The sequence below is a fragment of the Caretta caretta genome, chromosome 3, assembly GCF_965140235.1.
Source record: "Caretta caretta isolate rCarCar2 chromosome 3, rCarCar1.hap1, whole genome shotgun sequence".
NCBI classification, from domain to species: Eukaryota; Metazoa; Chordata; order Testudines; family Cheloniidae; genus Caretta; species Caretta caretta.
Genome location: NC_134208.1, coordinates 62244843 through 62270023, shown reverse-complemented (window position 1 = coordinate 62270023; position 25181 = coordinate 62244843). Strand labels below are relative to the sequence as shown.

The 25181-nt window shown below is 40.6% G+C and overlaps 1 protein-coding gene across 6 annotated transcripts in view; it reads left to right on the top strand.

Moving 5' to 3' along the window:
- Positions 1 to 25181, top strand: part of LOC125634441 (uncharacterized) — a 56291-nt gene that overhangs the window by 16785 nt on the left and 14325 nt on the right. For 2 of the 6 annotated variants that reach the window (XM_075126540.1, XM_075126539.1), the window contains 2 exons: positions 1244 to 1365; positions 2129 to 3783. In XM_075126540.1, the coding sequence (XP_074982641.1) occupies positions 2287 to 3219 (933 nt within the window). In that variant the 5' untranslated portion in view covers positions 1244 to 1365; positions 2129 to 2286 and the 3' untranslated portion in view covers positions 3220 to 3783. Of the gene's footprint in view, positions 1 to 1243; positions 1366 to 1995; positions 2028 to 2106; positions 3784 to 23419; positions 23574 to 25181 lie in introns of those variants that run through there. The other 4 variants (XR_012667599.1, XM_075126541.1, XM_075126542.1 and 1 more) reach the window with 4 other exon arrangements.

Below are 25181 nucleotides of genomic sequence, written 5' to 3'. Positions count from 1 at the left end.
TGCAAGTAGGCTTAAGGAAGTGATCAGGGAATTCCCCAGCACTGGAGAATCACGTAGTGGCAGAGAGCCAGCATAGTGGGGTAATAGGGTATGACCTGTCCCAGGATAGGTGGAGAGAGGTGGGGAAGTGGTATAAAATCACCTTTCCCCTTCTCCTCCTCCTTAATTTGGCTGCACTTTCTTGTGATATTCATGTAGATATTCTGAGATATTTTAACTTCTCTAGAAACTGGCAGCAGAAGGGTAAACTTCTGCTCTCAGATCCTAATGGTATATTACAACTCCATTTTTTGGTTCTCTTGAAAATATGGCATTAGATGAAATATAGCAGTTGTATTAGTGCTAAGAAAAGCAAAGTAAAATACCTGGTATGCAGCCCTCATTTGGTTGCACTATCATTTAGATTAGAATGATCACTGAGGTATGTTTAAAAAGAAGTTATTGTAGCACATATTCGAAAATCAATACAAAAGTCATCTTGCAGCATTGTGCTTTGGGATTAAGATGGTTGGGAGTGCTCAAAGTCAACACATAAGAAGAAAATTGAGTTTATAGTGCATAATACTTGATTGCCTGAAAACAATGACAGCAAAGAAGGGGCAGAATCTTCAATTAATTGGAAAGATTATTTAATTTTGCTGTATTGAGGAGCTGAGCTGTACTTCAATTTCTGCTTTAATTTTTATATAAACCAACATCGATGAAAGAGACAGCAATGGATTCTATTCCTATTTGTTCATCATCAACAGGATATTATTAAATTCCAATCTGTTATATCTGAGCAAATCTATTGTATGCAGTGGTTTTGCACATGTATCTCTGGGGGAATAATTTGGCCTGTGGAACCTTTATTACAGTTGATGATGCATGAGAAGGAAAGAACCCTATACAGCTAGCTCTGAGTTTAGGTTGAGTTTGCAGGGATTGCTATTAGGGGGGGAAAAAGCATCCTTTCACTTGTAAATTAAGCAAATTCTATATGGAACCATTGAAAGGAGACAAACATGGAACCCCAAGACATCATTTTTAGGGTAACTTTCAAATCAGAGCTGCACTTTAAAATAATATATTGCAAAGCATCTTCACAAGGGGTCATGGTAAATATTGGACATGGAACTGTAACTTTTACATTTCCTCACTTTGGATTAATTTAGCATTCTCTCAACGTAGTTTTATTGTATGGATAATCTACTATTCATATTTGTTCACATATTCATCACTTTTTGTTATAAAACAATCGCAGGTTGCACTTGCTAAAAGGGTGGCAGAGCTGTTACGATAGTGTGCACTTCCTGTGAGCCCCAAGAGGAGTTTTGGCTGGCGCTCCCACTGCAACTCAGTGACTTCTCATCATGCCCAATGCAGGTTTGGACCAGGTTTTCATTTACAATAAAGCCTCTTTACACTGCCAGGGCAGTAAATGAGAATCAGTGCAAATTAGTATAAATGCAAATTGCCCCCAATATTTGGAAAGTATTGAGCAACTGAAGAAATAGTTTAGAAAGGGACAAGCGAATGTAGTTTATTCTCAAGTAGTCCTTACAGCATGATCCTCTGAGATGCTGTGTCCTCAATTCTCATCAACTTCAGTGGGAGTTCAGAGCACACAGCATTTTGATAGGGAGTGCTTAGCATTGTAAAGGATAGGGCCCTAAAATGAGTTGTGAGGAAGTCAACTGCTTGTGTTGTAAAAACTTATAGAATAGAACAATTTTATATACAAATATGTTAGTCTACCATATGTGATCTCTTGTGCAGTGGCAAAGAATGGCATAAGATGGCAGTAAGAGATTGCAAAATATTTAGTTCTTCAGAGTGACACAGTCCATTGAATCAACCATTGAATTGTAATAATCTTGATTATATAATCAGTGACAAAATGGGGTTGCTGGGCTGCATCTGTGTACTATTTGCCTGCTTCTTCTACCCCTCCCCTCCCCAAAGGAGGAAAACCTCTGGTTTATTTGTCATTTATAATTTCTTGTCTTGTCATATGAAATCATGAACTCAGGATAGTCACTCTACAGGTATTTCACACCATATTACCATCTGTGTCATATTGTTTGAAATATATGTTTGTACCTTTTCACACTTTTGCATTCAAAGTATAACAACTCTCTAAATTTAGGATCCGACTGTCTGGCTTGGTGTATGTGCGCAAATGAGAATGATTAGGGTGCTCAGAAGACTTCTCAGCCACCCATTGACTTTGTCCTTACCCATAACTATTTTACATTTGGGGACAATGTATACCTTCAGATCAGCGGCACTGCTATTGGTACCCTCATGGCCCCACAGTATGCCAACATTTTTATGGCTGACTTAGAACAACGCTTCCTCAGCTCTCGTCCCCTAACGCCCCTACTCTACTTGCGCTATATTGATGACATCTTCATCATCTGGACCCATGGAAAAGAAGCCCTTGAGGAATTCCACCATGATTTCAACAATTTCCATCCCACCATCAACCTCAGCCTGGTCCAGTCCACACAAGAGATTCACTTCCTGGACACTACAGTGCTAATAAACGATGGTCACATAAACACCACCCTATACCGGAAACCTACTGACCACTATTCCTACCTACATGCCTCCAGCTTTCACCCTGACCACACCACACAATCCATTGTCTACAGCCAAACTCTGCAATACAACCGCATTTGCTCCAACCCCTCAGACAGAGACAAACACCTACAAGATCTCTATCAAGCATTCTTACAACTACAATACCCACCTGTGGAAGTGAAGAAACAGATTGATAGAGCCAGAAGAGTTCCCAGAAGTCACCTACTACAGGACAGGCCTAACAAAGAAAATAACAGAACGCCACTAGCAGTCACCTTCAGCCCCCAACTAAAACCTCTCAAACGCATTATTAAGGATCTACAACCTATCCTGAAGGAGGACCCAACACTCTCACAAATCTTGGGAGACAGGCCAGTCCTTGCCTACAGACAGCCCCCCAACTTGAAGCAAATACTCCCCAGCAACCATGTACCACACAACAGAACCACTAACCCAGGAACCTATCCTTGCAACAAAGCCCGTTGCCAACTGTGCTCACATATCTATTCAAGGGACACCATCACAGGGCCTAATAACATCAGCCACACTATCAGAGGCTCGTTCACCTGCACATCCACCAATGTGATATATGCCCTCGTGCCAGCAATGCCCCTCTGCCATGTACGCTGGTCAAACTGGACAGTCTCTACATAAAAGAATAAATGGACACAAATAAGATGTCAAGAATTATAACATTCATAAACCAGTCGGAGAACACTTCAGTCTCTCTGGTCATGCGATTACAGACATGAAAGTTGCGATATTACAACAGAAAAACTTCAAAACCAGACTCCAGCGAGAGACTATTGAATTAGAATTTATTTTCAAATTGGATACAATTAACTTAGGCTTGAATAGAGACTGGAAGTGGCTAAGTTATTATGCAAGGTAACCTATTTCCCCTTGTTTTTTCCTACCCACATTTCCCCCCCCTCCCCCCCCCCCGTTCCTCAGATGTTCTTGTTAAACCCTGGATTTGTGCTGGAAATGGCCCAACTTGAGTATCATACACATTGTAAGGAGAGTGATCACTTTAGATAAGCTATTACCAGCAGGAGAGTGGGGTGAGGGGAGAGAAAACGTTTTGTAGTGGGAAACACCCATTTTTTCATGGTTTGTATGTATAAGAACATCTTCTGTATTTTCCACTGAATGCATCCAATGAAGTGAGCTGTAGCTCACGAAAGCTTATGCTCAAATAAATTGGTTAGTCTCTAAGATGCCACAACTACTCCTTTTCTTTTTGCGAATACAGACTAACACGGCTGTTACTCTGAAACCTGCCATTGATCTTCATGTTTCTGTTAACGGGCCAGATGCAATATGGCTTCTTGATAATAGTATTACTCCTGTCTAGCAGTGCTGCTTCTAGTCTCTTCAGATGGGAGGGGACTATGGCACGTGGCCCTTTCTCCTCTGCCCCACTCAATAGCGCTAGCTGAGTGTGGGGAATCACAGATTGCACTTGTTGAAAAGGTGGCAGAGTTGTTCCTGTGGTGTGCACTGTCTGTAAGTACCAGGAGGCATTTTGCTGGAGCTCCCACTGCTGTCCAGCACCTTCTCATCACCTCCAGTGCAGAATTATGACTTTAAAGCACAATCATGTCCCTAACGGCAGACAGAATAATTTTTTGTAGTTGATTGCAATTATTAATTTTGTTTTAATTATCTGAAAAGTAGCTTTGGAAAAAGACAGGGACATATTTCTGGAGACTATTTAATGTAGATTTAGGTCACCATGATGTACTTTTTTCAATTATTAGATTACTGCAAAATGTTGATTATATTTTAAGTACAATATATAATTTCTAAGGGCCCTGTGATACTATCAGATGCATCCTGTGGGTCTTCAATAATTGGCTTTATGTCTAGATTTAAAGAGATTTCTGTAGCTTCTGCATTATGTATTGTGTATTATGTTTTGCTTATCAATCTGAAAGTGTTTTACAAATATTGTTATCCAAAAGAGGCATTGTTTGATCAAAAGTGTGAAATCACTAAAAACTAACGCAGTGAGATATTGCTCATTCTAATCTATCTAAGGTTTTTCTATAGTGCCAACCACTACATTTTAAAATCTCTCTCTTTCGGAAAAGATGGATTTGGAAGGAATATTTTCTTGCATAAGTTAATGCTGACTTTTTTTCTTGAATAACCAAGTCTCTTCAGCATCTGAATCTGTGTAGTCACTAGAGAGTTGTTTGGCTATGTGTGATTTTTATCTGTCATTTAAACCAGAGATCAGAATGCAAAATCTAGCTTTCATAAACATCATGTAGATTTGTCATACTCCCTGGAGGACTTTGGGTCTGTAAACCCCGGGATGGATTACAATGAGAGACAAATATTTTCATCTCTGACAGATATAATCTTGCTCTAGTGTTGTTCATATTATGTAGAGGAAATCACTGCCTATTTTTCTCAGACCAATGCTTTAATGTTTCAAGAGATGAAAAGCGTGAATGAACTGAGATTTAATTCAGCATTGTCTTTTAAAACTTCCTGCTTCTGGGACTGTCAAAATGGCAACAGTTTTTTTTTTTCCTGCGTTCCTTTCACACACTGCATAAATTGTTTCCACATAATGTCAAAGGGTGTTGCAGCACTACATGGATTGTGGCATGTGTGTCAGTGAAGCACAATGCATGTCACACACCATGCCTTTTGTCTGTGATATGCCATGCCATAAGCTAATGGTGTTTTGGAGCAAGACTGGCAGTGACCCATAGCCATAGTGTAAGTGTCACTCATGCTTTTCATTTCACTGATATGAAACAAAGTACTGCAACTCATGTGGTTGAAGAGTGCTGTGCATAAATGTCAGGTTGTCGTATTGCTGTCTTATAAAATTCAACATACAGAAGCTTCTTTATAACCTAAAGGGGCACAGGATTGCTCTAGGGACAAAATCTGTGCAAGCCTCTGATAACTCTAGGTACGTAGTATAGTGTTGCCTCTAATATTTCACTTCCATAATTAGCCTCCTTATTAAAAAACAAAAACAAAGTACAAATGACTAACCAAGAACAGAGTCTACTTTTGTTTGTCTTATACATCCTTACATCCTCATCTGGAGTACTGTGTCCAGTTTTGGGCCCCACACTTCAAGAAGGATGTGGATAAATTGGAGAGAGTCCAGCGAAGGGCAACAAAAATGATTAGGGGACTGGAACACATGAGTTATGAGGAGAGGCTGAGGGAGCTGGGATTGTTTAGCCTGCAGAAGAGAAGAATGAGGGGGGATTTGATAGCTGCTTTCAACTACCTGAAAGGGGGTTCCAAAGAGGATGGCTCTAGACTGTTCTCAATGGTAGCAGATGACAGAACGAGGAGTAATGGTCTCAAGTTGCAGTGGGGGAGGTTTAGATTGGATATTAGGAAAAACTTTTTCACTAAGAGGGTGGTGAAACACTGGAATGCGTTACCTAGGGAGGTGGTAGAATCTCCTTCCTTAGAGGTTTTTAAGGTCAGGCTTGACAAAGCCCTGGCTGGGATGATTTAACTGGGAATTGGTCCTGCTTTGAGCAGGGGGTTGGACTAGATGACCTTCTGGGGTCCCTTCCAACCCTGATATTCTATGATTCTATGATACTATGTTCAAAATTTAGATAATACAGTGATTAGCATTCCATATATACTGTTGGTCCATAGGTATGACATTTTGGTAGATATTATCTGAGGATAATTGTTCAGGTAATCCTTTGGAACCCTCGTGACTTGCACGCAGAAATGTCTACACTAATAGGCTATACTAGCATAGCTGTGTTGGCTAGTCCGACAGTGTAGACAAAATCTACACCCTTAGAAGGGTTTTTTTTTGTCAGTGTAGGAACAACACTTCCTTGAATGATGTTAGCTATATCGATGGAAGCACTCTTCTGTCAGCATAGCAGTGTCTACACTGAGGGATATGGTGACATAGCTGCGTTGCTTTGGTGTGTTTTTTCACATCAGTAACTGACATTGTTACACCAATATAACTTTCAAGTGTAGGCTGAGCTTGTGTGTTTGTGTGTATGTGTATCTCACTTGAGATAGATATGTACAGAGATATACATACCCAAACTAAATACAAACACTCCTTGGTCTCTTCCAACCATACTACTGAGGAATGGTTTCACAATGTGGAGAGGTTTTCTGCACAAGGTCAGGATGATGTAGGGATGATGTCCTTTACTCCTGCTCTTTGCAGCTCTGCAGATTCAGGGGGCTAACAGTCAGAGATGCTGCCATAGTTTTAGGAGAATGAGGATTGCTGCTGCATTTGAGCATTTTGTACAGGCCAGTTTGGGCTATTGCTTACTAGCATGGTCTGCTGACTCACTGCTCCTGGTATGATGTGAAAATTATTAAGAATCACAATAATGAGAAGAGACACTTTCTTCCAACACTGAACAAGAACTTTATTAGCATCAGAAAAACAGTGTTATCCCTAAAGCTACTCTGTCTTTCTTGCACATGGAGAGCGAATAGATGATCTGGACTTCAAGTCAGACCGTCACTTTGTCTACTTCATATTTATGAAATGTACAGTATAGTACTATAGTATGCTGGTAACTGCTTGGTCACAAACTCCTTTGAGATTGCGTGTGAAGACACCCTTCATTAACATAACTGTTAGGAAAAGATAATTACAACCTTTCAACTGGAATTTGGATTGAGTGGGTAGAGGGATTTTGCTGTGTGAGTGGGGGAAAAAAAGGCAATATGGAAACTGGGAGAGGCTGATGGAAACAGAAAGAAAACCAAGTAGCAGCCTGTAAGCACGGTGTGATGCTGGCAAAAGCTAGAGAGAGCTTTAGGGTCTGTTGACAAAAGAGGCTTGGGGCTGTAATATAAGAAACTGCTCCTTTTTGTTCTTGGTTCATCCTGTGTTTAGAGAAGCAGGACTTTGTACACTCTTTTTAAATAAACAAGATTACAGCAAAGAAAATAGACTCTATTAATTCTACTTCCAACTGAACATCGCCATGGTGCCAAACTTTGATTAGTCGCTTGGGTCAAAAAGGGGGCAACAGTTTTGTGACTTACATTTTCTGTTTATTAATTCAACATAGGTTTATAGCTTGTTCTCTTTATGCATGTCCACCAACTTCTTTACAGAGTGTATTTTAGACATACCACAAGCTATTTTGTAAAGCTCTTTGGGCCGGGACTTTTTGTTTTGTGTTTGCACAGTGCCTAGCACAATGGGGTCCTTGTCCAGGACTGAGGCTTCTAGATGCTATGATAATAGAATAATTAATTATTATTATTATTTATTTGTATCACTTAAGAGTCTTCCTTATTTATTTTAGGTTAAAAAACTGAGGGTTTTTTTAAATTGCAGATATTATAATTGGATGCAACCTGCACAATGATTGTTTGCTATGATAGTGTGTGAATTAGGTTACAAATTCTCATAAACTAAATTGATTTGTGAGTGGCAAAAATCACTTAGCTAGTGAACTAAACCAATGACAGTCATGTTACAGAAAGTGTATATATTGAAACTATAAAATGTTTAACTATTATCAAAATGTAAGGATCTGTTTAAGCCCCACAAAAGCAAGGGGTGTGTAGAGTTAAAGCTGAAACTCTTTACCCAGCCAAACTTTTGTGCATTGATTTTTGCAACATATATATGGAGCCAGATTCTCCATTGTCTTATACCTTATGTAGTCATTTCCTACCCACATATAGTGAATGACAAGCGGATGCAGAATATTTTACACACATTTTGCCAAAGTGTAAGTGATGAAACAAGGTCAGGTCCACTAGCTTACTAGCCTTAGGAAGCATACAAAGATAATAGCCCACAATAGTCAATATTTTAGTATTTTCTTAAAGTCCTGGAGGGAGCCTTGTTCATAGTTCTTTCTTATATAACCCTCCAATTTGGTGCATCCCCTTATTGCTTTGTGCTTGGATGAGAGTGATTTGTGTATTCTAACTATTTGTTCTGTCCATTGCTCTTCAATAAAATATAGGTATTTTTTATAAAAGTAAACCTCAGTCTCTCAACAGTTTACAATGTTTTATTTAAGATTTCATTTTTCCATCATGATTTAATCAGTTATGTTTAATGTAGAGATCATACCTATCCTTGTTTGTATTTAGCTAGCTTCTCTTCTTTGGTACATAAACAACATTATGGAGTTTTATGATAACAGCTGTGTGAGAGTTAAGTGTCTGTCAGTGCTGCCATTAGAAACTCTTATCTTCTAGTTTTTATAAATCAGCAGTTAAAAATGTGCTGTGAACTTATATATTTAGCATGCAAATTGCTCACTAATTTTGTTTAAAACTTAAATACCTGGCCATTTTGAGGTTGTACAACAGAGTAAGAACATATTAATTTTTAGCATGAGCTATGGTGGTTATTGGTACATGAAATAAGCGCTTTTAATACTTTCATGGCCCTGAGATATTAATATTTGAAAGTCTGCTAATGTACTAATGTGTACTCAACTTCTTTAATATACAATTAATAGAACAATGGCTCCATATTGAAACTGACACAGCCCTGACTCATGTGAATAGTCCAGTTGAAGTGAGTCATTGGGACTACTTGTTTAAGTAAGGATTGGGACCTATGTGATAATGCAGTTTCAGGTCAAAAGATCCATAAAAGGATAGAATGGAGGAGGGAAAAGAAGAATAGTGAGCAGAACAGGGCATGATCCAAAGGCTGTTGATGGCAATAAGAATCTTTCAATGGATTTTGGATCAGAACAGTAATGCACAGGGATTGTGAGATTGGGCTTGGATCACAAGGAACCAAAAGCCGATAGCAATATAGCAAATGAGTTAAAAAAATAAAAAAAAAAAAATGTAGGGTCAGATCCACAAAGGGACTTAGGCACCTAGGTCCCTGTTTTAGGCACCACTGTGATCCACAAAACTCCTGCTTGGCTGCCACCTCATTCTGTAGGTGCCTAAATTAGCTCAGTACCTACAATTTTGCTGTAAAAGTTCCCTAGGCACATAAGTTTCTGCCTCTGGGCATGTGCGCTGCTGCCTACTTTAAGCATTTGGATGCCTAAGCCCCAATGCAAGCTACAAACTGCGGTGGATGATAGATAGGTCTTCTTCCACCTAGCTTGTCTGCATGGCTCAATCTGGTGGGCATGTCCTAAACCTTTAGTCCAGGGGGTTAGGGTTCTCACGCTGCTTCTGTTTCCCCCTCTGTCCTAGGCACTGGACTATAGGATATTCTGATGTGGGTTTCCCTCAGGCTGTGAATAAATAAATATTAATTGGGCCAAAGAAAAAGGGAGACTTGCTATAGTCCGGTGGTTAGGGCACTCACCTATGAGGTGAGGAACCCCTGTTCAAAACCGTTCTCATCAGGCAGAATGGGGAATGGAATTAGGGTCTCCAGCATGCTGTGTGAATACCCTAACCACTGGGCTAAAGGTTATAAGGGATACCATTGGCTGTTCTGTGTGTGTTAGCAGGCACCTAACTCATTCTTTCTTGCAATCCAGCTGTGGATTGCAAGCAGAGATAGGCACCTCCAGGAAGCCCAGACATAGGCACATAACTTCATGAGAGAGGTGAGGGTCAGGACACACCATTCTCCTTGAATTCTGCCATTGGCAAACTTAGGTGGCTCCCCGCCTACTGTTCCAACTTTTGTGGATCCCATTCTTAGGTGCCTATCTCTCCCCATGCATTATATAGGGAACCTAGACACCTGGCTTAGCTTTGTGGATCCCATTGTTGTTCCTGTGATTTTTTTTTTCTAGGCATCTAAAAATTAGACATTGCAACACTGAGCAATGCCTCAATCCCTTTGTGGATCTGGGCCCTAGAGGCCAAGTTTCAGAGTTGAGTGATGATATCAGGAGTCTGTGAAAGGACCTGGGTAGAAGCCTCCCAAAGGTGCAAGCAGAGGAAGAGATAGCATTGGTGTTGACAATGTGCCATTTTCCTCCCATTGTGGGTTCATCCTTGTAGAGTATCTGCAAGTTAAGTTTCCCTTGCCTTCCTCAGCTGGCTTACTCCCTTAGTCTCCCAGCTGCCTGTGTCTCACCAACCGCATGAATGTTGCAGTTGATATAATGGAAACTGATTTTAAAAATATATAGATAATGTCTATTAGTGATATGGCTAGCTCAATGGTTAGTGAGAATATCAATCACTGCTTGATTCTGTGCTTGGAGATATTACCACAATAAAGCCATATGCTATCCTGGTCTACCATTAGGTCCCGTGCTATATGCCCATAAACTATGGTCTAGTGGTAGGACTACTCACATGCTTAAAGTTAAAAGTGCTTAAATGTTTTGCTGAATTTGTGCCAGTATGTGGCCCATTTATACATACACAACTCTTACCAAAGTTTATGAGAGTTGTGTCCAAAGGTTGAATATGGCCCACAATACTGTATATTACTAAAGTAGTGGATTGAACTGCAAAAGGGGTTATTCTCCATAAAATAATCTCTGTAGAGTAAACAAAAGTTGATATTAAAAAAACCCAACAACCTGTTGTAGTTGTAGAATTAAAATTAAAAACTAAAGTATTTCAACAGAAGTTTTTTGCTGTTTTAGTAAGAATTTCAAACACTTTAAGTATTTGAGGAAAAATTAATAAGGCAAATGTTTCTTCTTCAGCTGTTCTCTTGTATTAATAAAATACCTAATTTCCTTAGTAATTAAATGGTCTTATATATATTTTTGACTAGTATTCAGCATTCCACATTGTTGGATATTTTTCATAATCCTTACTGAATTCCCTCACTAATTCTTTCAGGAATTTTAGCTTAGCTGAAATGAGAATTCTTATAAATTTAGCTCTGAATAAACTATAAAGCTGTTCCAAGTCACATATAAACATTTCTGCACACAACTGTGAATGAATTAACAACAAGAATGTCAATTAAAAGGTTAAAAATCCTTTACATGTTTGGTTTCCAAGATAGATTTGCAAGACGAAATAGTCTTCTGTCTGTCCCTTTTATTAACCAATATTGAGCATAGCACTAAGGAGGTGCTAGTGATTCTCCTCAATGGTAAGGTTGCTCCCCCATATGCATATTCCAAAGGTGAGAAACAAGGAGAGAATACAATATATATAAAAAGAACTTATTACATGAATTTAACTTGAAAAGTTATAATGGCAACCTTTTTTCCTCTTGCGTTTAAATTGGAAAATAAAATCACTTTTTTACAAAACAGTTACATTCACTCCTAGAACAGTTTTACATGCTCTTCCTTTGGTATAAATAGATATATATATACATGTTTTAGCTTGCATAAGGGTTTATGTCTTTACACTAGAATTACTATAGTTATATCACCTTGACTGAAGTCTGTCTCTCTTTTCAAGGCTTATAATGCAGCTGTAAAAATGTGCTCTGAGCATAAATCTTGCACAAGATCTTAGCACAGCAGGAAATACTATTGGACAGTTTCTTAGTAATGAGGCTAAACAAAATATAAATGAGTTCAGATGGTATTTAGAGCTTCTGTAACTCAAAAATCTGCTTTTTTTTAAATGAAGGTTTGGAATCCATTAACTACTGCAGATTAAACGATTTCTCAAAAAGTAAAGAAATATAAAAGTGCCAAATTATCTGTTGTATATGTACATAGATTTAATCCATCCACAGCTTTTGAGAGGCTCTTTCTTATTACTGACATAACTGTGCTAATTAAGGCCCCAATCCTGGAAACTGGCATATACAGGTGTAAGGTTCTGTCTATGTGGATGCAGGATTGGGTCAGTGGGTTCAGTTCTGCAGCTTTTACTCATGTTGACATCAAAGCAAATACTCCTGTAAGTGCTACTCATAGTGAGCAAGGATTGTAGGATCAGGCCTGTGGATACTAAAGTCATGTGGACTCTGTAGAGATTGGTTTACAGGGGTTGGAAGCAAACCACTCATAGAAAGTTTGAGTTTGCTTGGATGTTTGAGTTCAAAGATATTCAGCGTCCAAGAGGAATTAATCCAGACAACCCTCCCACAACAAGTTTTGGTGCCACACTTTTTATTCTGGATGTCTTCAGCTGCAGCAGGTGTCCCTGTTGCTTGCTGGAAAGGAGAAAAGTTTGCTGCTTCATAGATGTTTCAACAACCCAATTCCATATTCACTAAACTCGTGAGTGCAGGTTAAACTTGACCTTCATGTACTTTTCCAGTTCTAGTCAAACATTTCATAAAATTTCAACAATTGCATGCTAGACTACAGACCAAAGTCAACCCTAGCATAAATGGCTGCATCTCCTATTGAAGTCAGTAGGAATTGCCCTCTCTTATGCCAGAGTTGTATTTGGGAAGTTCTGGTCTATTGTACATAACATTTTTTTTTAAATATCCAATTTATTTAGTTGATCTGCTTTGTATTCTGCATACATTTAGGTCCAGTAGAGCTGTCTGATAATGATTCCCACATACCAGTGCAAGATTTCTGCTTCCAGAGTTTTTAGCTACATCAAACCTTGTATTTGCTGATTCAAGAGTCTAACTGACTAAATATTTATGGGCTTGATCCACTTTTTTGTTAGTTCTTGAGCTGCATATGCAATTTGATTCTGCAATGTGCGAGTACACAGTAGAGCATGTGTAACGGCTTATCTATACATGGAGTCATTCTGGCAGCTGTTAAGTTACTAGGAACCAGGGTAAGGCTGAATACGGAGCACATGTAGTAAGTGCCTCGTTTACATGTTGAGGATGAAACTTAAGCTCATTTCTGTTCAAACACACTCATTCTTTATCTGCATCCTGCTCCTCTCTTAGCCTGTGTTTTTGAGAATAAGGGAGCTGGTGCACAGTGGGCTTCTGATTTTTCTTTGCTCAGTGTGGTATACTAGGCCTAGTGCTCAGCCTTACATATCTCTGGTCAATTTATGGTGGGAAAAAACCTTGCAGCCCATGTAGCATGTTAACCAAATGCTTGCAGGATCAAGGTCTATACTGCTTATTTCCTAAAGCAGCACAGTGGAAGTTGCATGAATGAGCCTAATCACTGACTTGACTGGCCATACCATCTCCAGTTCTTACGCCTGTCTTTTGAAACCTTGGTTTTGGCTAGTGGGGCCAATGGCCATAATTCCTTCCTCTTCCTGTCCTCTTTAACCAATCATCACCATCAGTTCCTCCCTCCCTCCTCCAGTGAGAGAGTCAGAGCTAGGGAATGGATGAGCCCTGGGCAGGGAGTTCATGGCAGCCAGAGCCAGCAGAAAGAGGAAAGCAGGAGGGAGGAGCAACGCAGTAGTCAGAGATGCTCCTGCTGAGAAGAGCCCAGCTTTTTGCTAATATATGTTGTGTGGATGTGGAATACTGATGGATGGGGTGGAGGGAGATCTGAAGGATGAGTAGATAAAGGTTAGACTAATAGATCGCATGGGAGTTGCAGTGAGATTGGGGTGAACTGACAGTTTTGAGAGGTTTGTGTAATGAGGTGTTCACTTTGCATAGTTTTTGCAATTTTTGTGCATTATTTATGGAAACTTCTCTCAGGCTTTTTGCTGTGCAGTGTAAGCAGATCTGTGAAAAGGACAATAATGTTGTGAACTGGAATATACTGACAGATAAATTGTGTCCATAACGCAGCTAGTGTAAGTTATTGAATTAAAACTTTTATTATTTGTTCAATTGACCATTTGTATGAGATGCAGCTATTGTTGAGTAGTTAGTAAATAATCCACAATTTGACAATCTGCATCATCTATATTTTTGGCATGGTTAGGGAAATTACTATTTAAAAATCCAAAGGACATTAGACTACCTGAAATACAATTAAAAACTCACAATATAGCAAAACCAAAAAAAATCTAATAATTCAGATTATGGGCTGTTATAGTCTCTCATACATACATGTGATATGTGTTATTTAATCTGTAACTGGATACCTCAATACCTGTTTTTTATCTCCCACGAGGCTCACCTCCAGATTTCTTACCAGGCTTTTCCAACAGCTTCCAAAGAATCCATCCCAAGATTTACATTGGCCCCTATGAACGCGGAAAAAGGACTTTGAGTTCTACCTTGCTCTAGTACAATTTATAGACACAGTTAAAACATTATTAGATTTCATGCATGCCGCAAGAACGACACCAGTTTAAATTTTATTCAGAGACAACTGCAAGTTTAATTGATTTCTAAGGGTTTTTTCCTGCTGTTTTTTTAACAATACTGAAACTATCACCACACAGGGAACTTTGTATATGAAAAATGTGTAAGAGAGATTAAGATAAATGGTCCCCCAGTGATTTCTTTAGAGATCAAAGCACAGATGATGACTCTGAAGAGACCATGCAAGCAGTAGGTATAATGCACAAGAAAGTAAACATGGAAATTACAGCAAAATATTCTTTAGTTACACATAAATTATGGAGCATTTAGTTCCCGTTTTCTGTTTTTTTTAAGTACACGCTATGGTCATAAAAGGTGCCAGATTGATTGACCACAGTGGTGAATGAAGTCTTCCATTTATCTACAGAACATGGATCAATATAAGCTTCCACATGCTGCCCACCAACCTCTCCGCTCCAATCTGGAGAGTTTACCAGTAGAAATGAGATGGTAATTTAGGGCCAGATTTACAAAGGGGATTTAGGCTGAACATTGAAGAACCTGTAGGCACCTTGCTGCCTAGTGGAATTAACAATGCACTTTATACAATTCATGGGCACAATTAGGCGCTCTGAATCAGTGACCTCTCCGTTTCATGATTTACCATTCTCCCAATTTTTGTGTCATCTGCAAACTTTATCAGTGATGAACTCATGTTTTCTTCCAGGTCACTGATAAAAATGCTAAATAGTGTAGGTCCAAGAACTGATCCCTGCGGAAGCTCACTGAAAATATATCTGCTTGATGTTGATTTCCTTTATCTACCAGTCTGTTCACTTTCCCAAGAATTCAGCAGGGTTTGCAGAAGCACAATTTTCCTTTACAGAAGCTGTCTGGTTGTCCCTATCATATGCTAATTTAGGTGTTTTATTACTCTAGGTGACACAGTGGATAAGATACTGGTATGGGAGTCAGGAGACTTGGGATCTATTCCTAGCTCTGCCACTGGCTACTGTGTGACCTTTTGGGTCTGGCGCCCCTCCTATTTGTGTGTCTGTTTCCTCATCTGTAAAAGTGGGACAAGGATACTTACCCTCCTTTGTAAAGTGCTTTGCAATCTACAGATAAAAGCAACATAAGGCCACATTTTATTATTATTCTTTCAACTGATTTATCTGGTACTGATGGAAGGCTTGCTTATATGTAATTCCCAGGATCAGCAAATAATCTTCAAAAGTTTTGACTACCCACTAGGCTCCTGATGTTAGAACTCAGATGAATATCATCTGATCCTGGAGACTTACTGCAATTTACAACTCCTTTCAATACTTCCTCTTTTGACATCAGACTCTGATAGCACCTCTTCTTTATTACCTGCAAAGCATAGTTGTAGGGTAGATATTGCACCATTGCTTGTGTGGAGAAGGCTGATACAGAGAAGTTTGTTCGCTACTTTGCAGTGTCCTTATCCTGCTTGATTACTCCCTTTCTTCCCTTGTAGTTTAGCAGAGCCATTTACTCCTTTAGGTTTCCATCTTTTAATGAACTTAAATCACTTCATTGTTAGCTAACAAACAAGAATACGCTACCCCAAATTAAAAATCCCATCCCCACATCAGAGAAAGGTTGGGTAAACAGCTAAGCCTTTGACTATGCCCCAAAGGTTAACGAACTTGGCACTGTGTGATAAATGTAGGAGTGAATTCCAGGGTTTCATAGATTCCAAGGCCAGATGGGACCACTGTGATCATCTAGTCTGACTTCCTGTATAGTACAGACAATAAAGTTCCCCCAAAATTAATTCCTAGAGCATCCAATCTTGATTTAAAAATTGTCAGTGATGGAGAATCCACTCCAACCTTTGGTAAATTGTTTCAATGGTTAATTACCCTCACTGTCAAGCATTTATGCCTTATTTACAGTCTGAATGTGTCTAGCTTCAACTTCCAGGCACTGGTTGGGGGCCCTCCACATATAATCTAGTCCATAGGAGTCAGATGCTGTAAATTGGCATAGTTTCATTGGCGCTACACTGACATACACCAGCTGAGGATCTGGCCCTAGGTTTACAATCTAGGTCCAAATCCTACGATCCATTCTCATGCAAATAGTTCATAATTATATGAGAAGTGCAACTGCCTTCAGTGGTTCTACTTGTATGACTAAGGATTGCAGGATTAGGCTGTTCTCCTTGAGTGTCCTAATTGATTTCAACTGTTGAGGTGAGGTAAGGCACACAGCGAGGCTGACCACAGGTTAAAGTGACAGGTGAAAACCAACACCTGGAATGGAATATGGAGTATACTAAAATGAGAGCCATAAAATATATATTCTACTTTATTATTGAAGAAAAAGTCAATATGTGCCTGGTTGGATCCAGAACTTCTCAATAAATACTCATAACTAAGGACCAAAAGCATCAACATTATATTTTCCAAGAGACTGCATACGATTGTCATGGTTATTAATAAGGCTAGACACAACATATCTTTAAAAAAATTACCTACTTAGAAGTAATTAGGAGAAAGCACTGCTGACATATTTTGGAAGAAGGTTTTATACTGAATTGCAGACAGGCATAGTTTATGAACTTCATCATGAAATTGATACCCAATTTCACTACTTGGCAATTTGGAAAAGGGAAAAATAGTGATAGGAAAAAGATGATTGTTTCTTTTTTGTGAGTGAGTACTGGGGCTGTTCTGCTAATTTCAGTTCTACAGTGATGGTATTTTATGTGTGTTTCAACGGACAGGTTAGAGCTTTCACTCTTTAGTAGTCATTGTTGGCACAAATCAAAGTTTGAATACTTACACAAGCTGCTGATGAGCAAAATGAATATTCCTTATTTTGGAAGCTAAATGCAACACTAAAAAAAAGGCTGACATCTTTTTTCATAGAAATTCAAAACCTTAAAGGATTAAAAGAATTTAAAGTCTAGTATGCAGAAAAAAATCAGGGTATGTAACATTATAAAGATGCTCTTGTGCGTTTACTTTATGTTCAGAAACTAATGATAAACCCAGATCTCCATACCCGACACAGGGCTGTCCCTAAATGGCACAATCTAGACCTGTTTAATTATTGCTGTTAAACATAAGTTGTGAAACAGGAGTTGTTTTATAGGAATTTTAAAAATTGTGTTCTACATCTGTGACAGGGCACTGATGTTGCTACAGCATGAGAAAGGCTGCAGGCTCAGCTGTGAGCAATTAAACACTTTCTGTGGGGAGATTATGAACACCCGGTGGTAATCACAGGTTTAACGATATAACTAGGAGGATATAAGTGGAAAAAACAGGAAGTAAGGAGAAAAGGAGTACTTGTGGCACCTTAGAGACTAACCAATTTATTTGAGCATAAGCTTTCGTGAGCTACAGCTCACTTCATCGGATGCATACTGTGGATCCGATGAAGTGAGCTGTAGCTCATGAAAGCTTATGCTCAAATAAATTGGTTAGTCTCTAAGGTGCCACAAGTACTCCTTTTCTTTTTGCGAATACAGACTAACACGGCTGTTACTCTAAAGGAAGTAAGGAGAGTTTAGAGAGGGAGCCTGGGATGAAGAGTGATGGTTGTGGTAGAGCTGTCAACTTTCTAATTGCACAAAATGGAATGCCCCTGCCCCACCACTTCCCTGAGGCCCTGTCCCTGTCTCACCCCCCTCTCTGAGGCCCTGCTTTCGCTCACTCCCACCCCCTCCGTTGCTTGCTCTCCCCCACTCTCATTCACTTTCACTGGACTGGGGCAGGGTGTTGGGGTGCAGGAGGGGGTGAAAGCTATGGCTGGGGATGTGGGCTCCAGTCTGGGACCAGAAAGAGCGGTTCAGTGTGCAGGAGGGGGCTCCAGGCTGGGGCAGGGGGTTGGGGTGTGGGAGGGGGTGTGGGCTCCAGGAGGGAGTTAAGGTGTGGGAGGGGGTTCTGACCTGGGGCAGGGGGTTGGAGGTGCGGGAGGGGGTGCGGGGTGCTGGCTATGGCTGGGCGGTGCTTACCTCAGGTGACTCCCGAAAGTGTCCGGCTTCTAGACAGAGGGGTCAGGGGGCTCTGCGTGCTGCCTATGCCCACAGGCGCCATCCCTGCAGCTCTCTTTAGCTGTGGTTCTGGGCTAATGGGAGCTGCAGAGCCAGTGCTCAGGGCAGGGGCAATGTGCAGAGCCTTCGTGGCCACTCCTGCACCTAGGAGCCGGACATGCCAGCTACTTCTAGGAGCTGTGCAGAGCCAGGGCAGGCAGGGAGCCTGCCTTAGCCCCGCTGCGCTGCCTACTGGACTTTTAACAGTCCAGTCAGTGGTGCTGACTGGAGCCGCCGGGGTCCCTTTTCGACTGGGCATTCCAGTCGAAAACTGAATGCCTGGCAACCCTAGGTTGTGGAGAAGCCTTCCCCTGCTGTAAGCCTGCACTGCATTATGGTAATTTATAGGGAAAGAATAACTACACACCTTCGTGAAAGCATAATAATGTGGTTAACCTCCCCATGAAAATCTATACAAATATAAAATATTTACAGTAGAAGTAATTAAAAGCAAGCACAATGTTCAAAGCTTCTAAAATGTTGTTGGTTCACCTCTCAGATGATACATACTTCATTTCAATGCAATATATGTTTTAATTCCCTTAAACCATTCTAACATGAAAGGTATCAATTCTTTGTGAAATGTCTCTTTGGTTAAACCATTTCTATTGCCAATGCTACTCCCCTCCATTTTTATTGGTCTTGGCTTAATACAATATTCTAAAATATTTAAAATACAAATGTGTGAATTTAAATTCACAAATATGCAACCAATCTTTCATATACCTCATCACTTTTGACCACTTTTTCAAAACGTACATAGAAAAACCTACAATAATAACATCTAGCACATCTATGGCAACTTCCATCTGAAAATGTCAAGGTCTTTTACTCATCATTGTATGTAAGCCTCAAATTACACTTGTGTAATTGGTAGGTAGCTATGCATTATTATTTAAATGAGGAAAAATAAATCAGATTCCTAGTATCTGACTCCTCTTAGGTGCAGACAAGAACACTCCAGGCTCATGACTTATTGCAGGAAACATTTTTGTGGGAGTCTGTTGCTCAAAACATATCAAACTGGAGCTCCCCCTTTACAAAGAGTTTTTCCTTTAGAATGGCCATGAAACTGCTCTTGCTCCTCCTGATGATGTAAGCTGGCAGACCCTAAGGCAATTCCGTTTTTAAAATAGGGATGTTCCTTTTAGTTTTAGTTAAAAATAAAACCAGTAAACAAGTACATAATGCTCAGATCCAAGAATGTTGAAGTAAGGGCATAGAGAATATATATATGTACTAAAATACCTGTAATCCTCTGACAACGAAGTTGCTAACTTCTATCACTGTACTCATAGGTTATTAAAACTAGCACTTACTCAGTAAGTAAAGGTTAAAGGCCCTGCTCCTGCACCATTGAAGTCAATGGGAGTTTAGCTATTTAATTTAGTACAAGCAGAATCAGGGCCTAAGTGCACAGATTATGTAGCACTGTAAGTGATTATTTATAGTTTCTAGTGATTTTTCGGCACACGGTTTTTGAATATTGCCTAGCTTGTATGTTTTGGGGATATATCATGCCTAGAAAACTCAATAGAAAAGCTTGTTTAATATCTATTAATGTGTTTTACATTATAATTTAATGAATATATTAAAATATGTGAAGCTCTTTTGTTACACAGAATGTTCATTAGACATGTGGAAATTGGAACTGAGTGTGCAAAAGTTCTGCAGTTTAGCTTCGTTTGTTAGTAAATACTTTGTCAGACAAACTCTAATGGTACACAAATGAGAATGTCCTTCTGAAATAGGGAATAAGGTGGTGTCATGCTCCTGAAACATCAGTGCCTGTTTAGATTCTACTTAGTTGTATGAGACTTCTTAAAAGAAGATCTGCTCTTTAAGTAGGAGATTTGTCTGCACGGTGTCATCCAGCAACTGAATAGAACACCAGAATAAAGACAGATAAGCTCTGACCTTTCTCTATACAGCTATTATAAACTTCACTCCAGAACATATTTTAAATCCCCAGCACCTGTTTTCTGTAACTTTTATTTTATTTATTTATAAATCAACATCGACTTGTCTCAGCTGTTCAGACTTCTTTGACTTACTTTCTGTGTGAGTTGGCAGGTAAACTGTAAAATTATTACTACCATGACCTATAGATAATCTTTTCCCAGAAAGTTATAAATGGCTTGAAACAGAGGCTTAAAATGAAAGTGTCTTCTTGGCCATAATAAGTCACTGTAAGAACTTTGTAATCTATATAATAGCTGTAGGTTTCTAGTGAAGATCTGATTTTCCTGTATATGTGTGTGATTTGTAAGTGTGAATTACAGAAGGTGACAAATGATCCTGACTGGAGTGGTTCTGAGAACAATTGACTGATGTATTTGGAAGGATCTGTGCTTGTTTAGGATGCATAGAGTCAGGACTTTTATGTTTTCATATGGTTCCCTGCTTTTTACAGCAAAGATTTAGCTTACAATTCTATTCAGTGTAAATCAGCATTACAAATTGGCTGCCTATTCGTATCCTTGATGTTCCCTTGTTTTGACCTTGATAACATTGACTTATTAAAATTCATGACTGTTGCTTGATCAATGAAATATTGCACAATCCATCTTTACTACGAGTAGAACACAAAATCCCTGACCTCTCCTGCAGAGGGGTAGTATTACACTGCTCTGCCAGTGAAAAGCTGCTACCCATTTCATAGTCAGGCTTCAGAGAATTCTCTGTGCTTTGAGGGATTCCCACATGCTTTGGAGCCAGCTTTTACATTAAACTGCTCATGGTACATTGGGTGTGGTCAGGAAAAGGGGATGTGACCAAGGTATTCCTACAGTTTGGCGATCCCTGGCTGTCAGAATGACTTTTGGGGTCATTGGCAGCCATAAGATTAAGGCTACTCTAATATGTGCTGGGAACCAGCCTAAGGGCTTGTCAGCTCCATGTTTGAGGAAACACAAATGTGGTTTAAAGCTACTTTTGCACCTGCACTTCCTGGGTTGTGCTGGGCCACAGCTCAGGATCTGAGACAAACTATCCCAAATACTTTCTAAATATTTTGCCTTCTATATGTCCTGGATAGTTTTCTCTCAGTTTTGATATGGTTCTTTTATTAAATAATGTTTACAACTGAATATGAAAGTATTACAGAGCTTCCAGTGTGGATACAAAAGGTTGTAATGCGTTCAACCTTTGGATCAAGAATCCATAAAACAGTTGTCTGAAATTTTAACAGAGGTTATTTTAATACCAAATAGGTACAATTCAACACAAAGAAACGCCATATAAGGAATATGGAAATGACCTCGGCTTTGAGCCAATAAATATGAAGGGTGGGATACGGCTACTACTGTTCAGGAAACTACATCTTTCTTCAAGCCTTCACCTACATTGCGTCAAAGCCTAGCACTTTTCCAGGTTCATTGAACATTATTTTCTTTTCCTTTTCTTGAATTTTACTCATTCAGTACTAAAAAAAATGGTGTCATTCAGACTACCATGTTCATGGATTCCTGATACAAGCTTTGAACACATCACCCAGTATTTCTGTTTATTTTACTTGGATCCATTATTATACCAATGCCTTACTCTTCTCCAGAATGCTTTAAGTGGACTTTGTGGTCCTCTCAGATGGTAGCGTAAAACATTCAGGTAGGTTATGGAAAATGTTGGAATCTGATGGACTGGATAGATTAGATTAGTACTTAGATATTATGGGTATAGAGCTCACAGCCCAGAGGGAGGATTGAGATGAAGGTGGCTTTAAACCACCTTTGCAACCTCCTCTTTCTGGACTTTTCCAGGGGCTGGAGCATCCCCAAGAATAATTTAGACAGCGTTGCTGGGCAGCCTGAGTTATAGCAAACTGTCTCCACTCGAGCTGCCTCTGTGTACCACCATTGTCCAGAATCTCAGTAGTACTACATGCTGTGACTTCACCACCCAGCACACCCCTCCCACTCCAGGCCCACTTCCAGTATGCTCCTTATGCCGGGGCTTATGAGGGGGGTCTTTAGAAGACAGCTTGCAGATGTCTTCCTCATGGCCAGCAGGTAAACCACAGGCTTGGGAAGGCTAGCCCCTGGCCCAGCCCTTCTGCCTGAGGCCCTGCCCCCATGGACATCAGCCCCCCCCCCCCCCCCCCGGGCTGCCTGACTGCCTCCAGCCCTGGAACGCAGGGTGGGCGGGCGGCGTGACCCACAGCGCCCCCAGCCCTGGAGTGTCAGGTGGGCTATGCGAGTGTCAGCTCCAGCTACCCGGAGTCCCTGGCCGCAGGCCAGCCCCCACTAGCCTTGGCCATGGGGAAACAGGACAGGGCCAGGAGGTGGAGCATGGGCAGGGCCACGTTGGGCTCTTTCGAGAGGCTAAGCCTCCCCCAGTCTTTGATACCCACCATCCATGGTCGTCTTCATTTACTGTGCTGGTGGAATTATCCCGGGCCAGAACCAGGCTTTTAGAGACCTTATATTCTACTCTGGGCCTCTTTGGCACCCCTATGCTGAATAAGAGGGAGTGCTTCTCTCATCTTATGTTACTGATTGCTAACAATCCTTACCCTAAAGAGCTTACAGTCCACAAGCATTTTCATTTCAGCTTTAGTGTTTTATCTACCACTTAACTGGTGTAGTTCTTTTAGACCCTTAAGTACTTTTACAATATCTACAGAGGCGGTATAATTAGCAGTGACTCTTCACATTCTAAAATTCACTGAGAATAATATCACATTTGCTTTTATCTTAAAATGTAACTTTCAAGGAAGAGAAAAACTATTCAGAGTTTTACAGGTCTGAACATTTTCCTTAAAAAGAGATTTCTTTTGACAGACCATGGGATGTTGTTCCAGGAAGAAGGATTGCTAGAAAGAGATGGGATCCACCTAACGAAGAGAGGGAAGAGCATCTTCACAGGCAGACTTGCTAACCTAGGGAGGAGCGCTTTACACTAAGTTTGCTGGGGGCTGGAGACCTAAGTCCTGAGGTAAGTGGGGAAGTGCGATACTGGGAGGAAACACAAGGAGGAGGGTGCAACAGGGGCGGCCTCCTGATTAATACTGAGAAAGCAGGGCAATTGGCTAGTTATCTTAGGTGCCTGTACACGAATACAAGAAGTCTGGGAAACAAGCAGGAAGAATTGAAGTCCTGGCACAGTCAAAGAACTATGATGTGATTGGAATAATAGAGACTTGGTGGGGTAGCTCACATGACTGGAGCACTGTCATGGATGGGTATAAACTGTTCAGGAAGGACAGGCAGGGGAGGAAAGGTGGAGAGTTGCACTGTATGTAAGTGAGCTGTATGATTGCTCAGAGCTCCAGTACAAAACTGGAGAAAAGCCTGTTGAGAGTCTTTGGGTGAAGTTTAGAGGCGAGAGCAACAAGGGTGATGTCGTGGTTGGCGTCTGCTATAGACCACCAGATCAGGAGGATGAGGTAGATGGGGCTTTCTTCAGACAACTAACAGAAGTTTCCAGATCACAGGCCCTGGTTCTCATGGGGGACAATCACCGTGAGACAATCACCCTGACATCTGCTGGGAGAGCGATATAGTAGTGCACAGACAGTCCAGGAAGTTTTTGGAGAGTGTTGGAGACAACATCCTGGTGCAAGTGCTGGAGGAACCAACTAGGGGCAGAGCTCGTCTTGACCTGCTGCTCACAAAGCGGGAAGAATTAGTAGGGGAAGCAAAAGTGGATGGGAACCTGGGTAGCAGTGACCAGGAGATGGTCAAGTTCAGGATCCTGACAAAAGGAAGAAAGGAAAGCAGCAGAATACAGACCCTGTACTTTAGAAAATTAGACTTTGACTCCCTCAGGGAACTGATGGGCAGGATCCCCTGGGAGGCTAATATGAGGGGAAAGGAGTCCAGGAGAACTGGCTGTATTTTAAAGAAGCCTTATCAAGGACACAGGAACAAACCATCCCAATGAGCAGAAAGAATAGCAAATATGTCAGGTGACCAACTTGGCTTAACAGAGAAATCTTTGATGAGCTTAAACACAAAAAGGAAGCTTACAAGAAATGGAAACTTGGACAGATGACTGGGGAGGAGTATAAAACTATCGCTCGAGCATGCAGGGGTGTAATCAGGAAGGCCAAAGCACAATTGGAGTTGCAGGTAGCAAGGGATGTGAAGGGTAACAAGAAGCGTTTCTACAGGTATGTTAGCAACAAGAAGGTGGTCAGGGAAAGTGTGGGACCCTTACTGAATGGGGAGGCAACCTAGTGACAGATGTGGAAAAAGCTGAAGTACTCAATGCTTTTTTTGCCTTGGTCTTCACAGACAAGGTTAGCTCCCAGACTGCTGCACTTGGCAGAACAGTATGGGGAGGAGGTGAGCAGCCCTCAGTGGTGAAAGAACAGGTTAAGGACTATTTAGAAAAGCTGGACATGTATAAGTCCATGGGGCCGGATGCGCTGCATCTGAGAGTGCTAAAGGAGTTGGTAGATGTGATTGCAGAGCCATTGGTCATTATCTTTGAAAACTCATGGCGATCGGGGGAGGTCCCGGATGACTGGAAAAAGGCTAATGTAGTGCCCATCTTTAAAAAATGGAAGTAGGAGGATCTAGGGAGCTACAGGCCTGTCAG